The sequence below is a fragment of the Suricata suricatta genome, chromosome 13, assembly GCF_006229205.1.
Source record: "Suricata suricatta isolate VVHF042 chromosome 13, meerkat_22Aug2017_6uvM2_HiC, whole genome shotgun sequence".
Lineage (NCBI taxonomy): Eukaryota > Metazoa > Chordata > Mammalia > Carnivora > Herpestidae > Suricata > Suricata suricatta.
Genome location: NC_043712.1, coordinates 816,048 through 820,013, shown reverse-complemented (window position 1 = coordinate 820,013; position 3,966 = coordinate 816,048). Strand labels below are relative to the sequence as shown.

General features: G+C 62.5%; 2 protein-coding genes across 2 annotated transcripts in view; one reads left to right on the top strand and one right to left on the bottom strand.

The window, feature by feature from the left end:
- The window catches only part of CLIC3 (chloride intracellular channel 3), a 1,943-nt gene extending 1,476 nt beyond the window's left edge, over nt 1–467 (top strand). The window contains exons 5-6 of the mRNA XM_029920994.1: nt 148–283; nt 373–467. Of these exons, the coding sequence (XP_029776854.1) occupies nt 148–283; nt 373–467 (231 nt within the window). The remainder of the gene's footprint in view (nt 1–147; nt 284–372) is intronic.
- A 2,770-nt stretch (nt 468–3,237) lies between these two features.
- The window catches only part of ABCA2 (ATP binding cassette subfamily A member 2), a 15,011-nt gene continuing 14,282 nt past the window's right edge, over nt 3,238–3,966 (bottom strand). The window contains exons 43-44 of the mRNA XM_029920993.1: nt 3,678–3,884; nt 3,238–3,273 (exon numbers count right to left, since the gene is read on the bottom strand). Coding sequence (XP_029776853.1) covers nt 3,238–3,273; nt 3,678–3,884 — 243 coding nt within the window. The remainder of the gene's footprint in view (nt 3,274–3,677; nt 3,885–3,966) is intronic.

The following is a 3,966-nucleotide window of genomic DNA, read 5'->3' as shown; positions in this document are numbered from 1 at the left end:
GGGCCCCCCCCCCCCCGGCCTCCAGGCTGCCGGCCCCTTCTGGGATCCCACACTGGTCACGACCCCCCCAACACACACAGCCTGGGTGCTGGCCTGACACTGGAGCTGGGCGCTGGGCGCCCCGCCAGGGCTCGGCTTCGGGTCCAGGCACGAGTGTTCCAGCTGCTTCACGTCGTGGCTGGGGCTCACTTCCTGCCTCGACGCCGCACAAACCGCAGCCCCAGAGAAGGGCCCGGGGTCCCCCACACCTGCACATGGTCCTCCCACGTCCGTAAGACGCACGGTGAGCTGCGCCAACGGCCGGCGCGGACCGAGGGGACCCGCGCAGCAGCAGGAGGTGCGGGGACGTGGAGGCTTTGCGCTGGTTCCCAGACGCCGGCTCGCTGCTGCAAGGGCAGAGGCGTGGGGAGCTCGGGCCGCCCCGTCGCCTGGCGACACTGGGCGTTAGCCCCCAGCTGTCCTTGTAGGCACGCGGAACGTGTAGGCAGATCCTGCTTCCCCCTGCTGCGGGGTCCTGGTTTGCTCACAGGAGAGGGCGGAGAGGGGTCTGCGGGGAAGGTTTGGTGGTGTTGTGGCTGAACTGTGCCCCCAGCCCCTCAGAATGTGACCTAATTAGGAGACAAGCTTTCTTTTTCCTTTTTTTTTTTTTTACTGTTTTTATAGAGAGCATGAGCAGGGGAGGGTCAGAGAGAGAGACACAGAATGGGAAGCAGGCACAGAGCCTGATGCAGGGCTCAAACCCACAAACTGCGAGATCATGACCTGAGCCGAAGTAGGAGGCTCAACCTACTGAGCCACCCAGGTGCCCCCAAAGTAAATGTTTTTAAATAAATGAGACCAGAAACTCACGGGCACCAACCCTAACTGACCCACGAGCTACTGGGCCCCGAATAAACCTCCCTGCCACCCCCCTGCCGTGTCCACGGAGCAGCCCCTGCAGGGCCCATGCTCTTCACTCCCTGGTCTTCCTTCCTGGGGAGCGTCCTCGGCCCCCAGTCCCGGAGCTGCTGGCCCTGGCCTCACAACCCTTAGAAACCCTTCTTTCCCGAGCCGTCTCTGTGGGGCCTTCCTGGTGACGCCTTAACAGACTTGTCGGGGGACACGGCGGGGGGGGGGGTGGGGCTGGCCCTGGGCAGCATTGGGGTCTGAGCAGGAGCTCTGCCCACTGAGAGCCAGGGAGCCAGAGTCCAGGCGGGGGTTCCAAATACCATTCCCCCCAAAAGAACCAGGGCTCTTCGGAAACCCACTGAATCCAGACGTGGGTCAGGGAGGAGAAAAGCAGGCCCGGACTTGTAGCAGAAAGGAAGTGCTCTAGAAACTGTCCAGGACGAGTCAGAAGGACACGGAAGCCCCGCTGGGGAGTGCCCACCAGCCGCATCTGGGGCAGTGGGAGCACAAAAATGATGGCAGTAGAACCGTACACTTATAAATGGTTAAAACGGTAAATACTATGTACGTTTATTTAAAATATTAACGGGGCGCCTGGGTGGCGCGGTTAGCTGAGTGTCTGACTTGATTTCGGGTCGAGTCTTAATGTCACAGTTCCTGAGCTTGAGCTCCGTGTCCGGCTCTGTGCTGACAGCGCGGAGCCTGCTTGGGACTCTGCGTCCCTCCCTCTCTCCCTCTGCCCCTCTCCTGCTTGTGTGTGCTCTGTCTCTCAAAATAAACAAACTTGGAAAAAAAACATTTAAGAGAATAGCAATGCAGATAGCATGGTGATTTTTTAAAAACCCATGAATCCACAATGGTGTATTTCTAAAAGTGGAAATCTCTAAACAAAAGGCCAGCTAATAAATGCAGAAAGGATGAACTAATAAGAAAATCGACACTGTGCAGCCACCCCCTGGGGTACAACATTTTGGGAAACAAGCTGTTCACGTGGCCCTCCATCCTCCTGCGGAATCTTGTGTCCCTTCCAGGCCCCTAGAAGGGGTCTCTGGTGGGAGACTGACCGTGGCCAAGCCTGAGAGGCGCAGGCTCTGGATCCTTCCTTGTGACCGCACCGTCTCCAGGCACCATTGCCACTGAACCCTGCAGCCCCTGGGAGCCTCCGCACCGCCCCCCTCCACCTGAACTTTGGTCTCTGCCTCTATAGAGGTCACCTCCTCCTGAAAGCCCTCCCACATCCCGGATGAAAGGGACACAGCCCAGCACACACCACCCATGGACCCCAAGTGGGCACTGGGCCCAGGGATCTAGGAGAAGGCGTCAGGGAGCACAGGCCCGCAGCATGGGCACGGTGGCACAGGGAAGCCCATTCGGGACCTGCCTCCTCCAGGCAGCAGTCTGGGCTACAGCGGTGGGGCAGGGGAGGGGGGTGATGGACAGCGCCTGACTCAGTCTCCCCATCTGTAGCAACAGCTATTTAGAGGGATGAGAGGCCCACCCCCTCCTCCAGGCTAACTCCGCCAGCTTCCGCTCACCCTGGGCCCGGTGCTCAGGGACACTGCAGATGTGCCTGTGGGGCACAGGCCATACTGTCCTCAAGCGGGCCCATCTTCACCCCAATGCCCCATTCTTCATATGCAGGCTTGCACTGGTTTTTTTCTTTATTTAAAACAAACATCTGTGCGCTATGTACAGGTCTGGCTCCTGGGTGGGTGGCTGGGTGTACAGGGGCCAAGCTGGGTGGGAGAGAGCAATGGCAGCTGGAGGGGGTGGGGAGGGTATCTGGCCCCTCATCTGGCCAGTGGGGCCAACTTCGCCATCCTGCAACCCGGCCCACCCCCTCGAGCAGCCCCTCCCTGGCCCATGCCCATGGCTTCCCTCGGGTGGGGGCCTCCCCAGAGAGAGCAGGATGAAGGAACCTCTTCCTAAAGCAAAATAAATAAGGGCCCGGGGGGGCAGGACCTAACCCAGCCCCCATCCTGCGCCCCAGGCTGGCCCATCAGTATTGGGTGTCAGAGAAAAGCCCATTCAGGGGATCAGGCCCGGCCAGCAGACAGTCTGGTGGCACCTGGTGGCCCTGGGGGTGGTGGGCAGAGCTGGACGGGGGCAGAGGCTAGGGGCCGGTCAGACCCCAAGGCTTTAAGGCAGAGCAGGGTGAGGGTGTGTGCGGCCCAGGGCCAGGCCAACCTTTGGCACAATCAGGGGAGGACAGCGCAGTGGCCTCAGGCAGGGCTGGAGTGGCCCCTCACTCCAGGGCCTCGTGGGCAGGCCCCGGGGGGCACAGGGTGCAGCCTCGGCCACCGCCTGACTTCTGTCCCCACTGCGTGTCCTTGAGCCGGTGCCTGGCGGTCAGCAGAGTGTGTCCGTGTTGAAGGCGAGCTGTGCCTGTAGGCAGGAGGGCGGGGCTTGGGGGGGGGTCCGCTACCCGGCACACCTGCCAGCCTGGGACCGGATCCCACACCTCTGTCTCCCGTGAGTCCTCCCTCAGAGGCTGCCAAGTCTAGTGCCGCCCGTGTCCCCAGGCTCTGCTCCCCCCACCCCACCTCTGCTCTGTCCGTCTCTGAAATCCTTCAAGGCCTCCAGCATGTCTCGGGTCAGCAGTGAGTGAGTCTGTATCCACCTGTGCCCGGGCCTCCCGTATCTACCGGAGTCCCAAGCATCCGACGGGTCCCTCTGTCCCCTTGAGCTCCGGCGGCAGGAGTCCGCGGGGCCACTCCTCCCCAACCCCTCTCCTGACGCAGAGCCTGAGGTCCCCGGCGGGTCCCGCTGCCCTGACGGGCCCGGCTCACCCGCTCCTCCTCGAAGCTGATGAGGCCCTCATCCTCTGTGTCCAGGTCCTCCGGCTCATCGGCCACAAGCGCCCGCAGCTCGGTGGGGGCGGGCCGGGCCCGGAACAGGCTCAGCAGGCGGCCCAGGGGAGACCGCAGGGCTGAGGGCGGCTCTGTCTCCTGCTGCTCCAGGTTGTCGCTCTGCTTCTTCGCGAAGTTCACAAACACCTGGTGGGCCGGGGTGGGCGGGTGAGCGGGGGCCGGGCCGGGTTGGCCCGGTGCCACAGGCCCGGGGCACTCACGTTGTCCA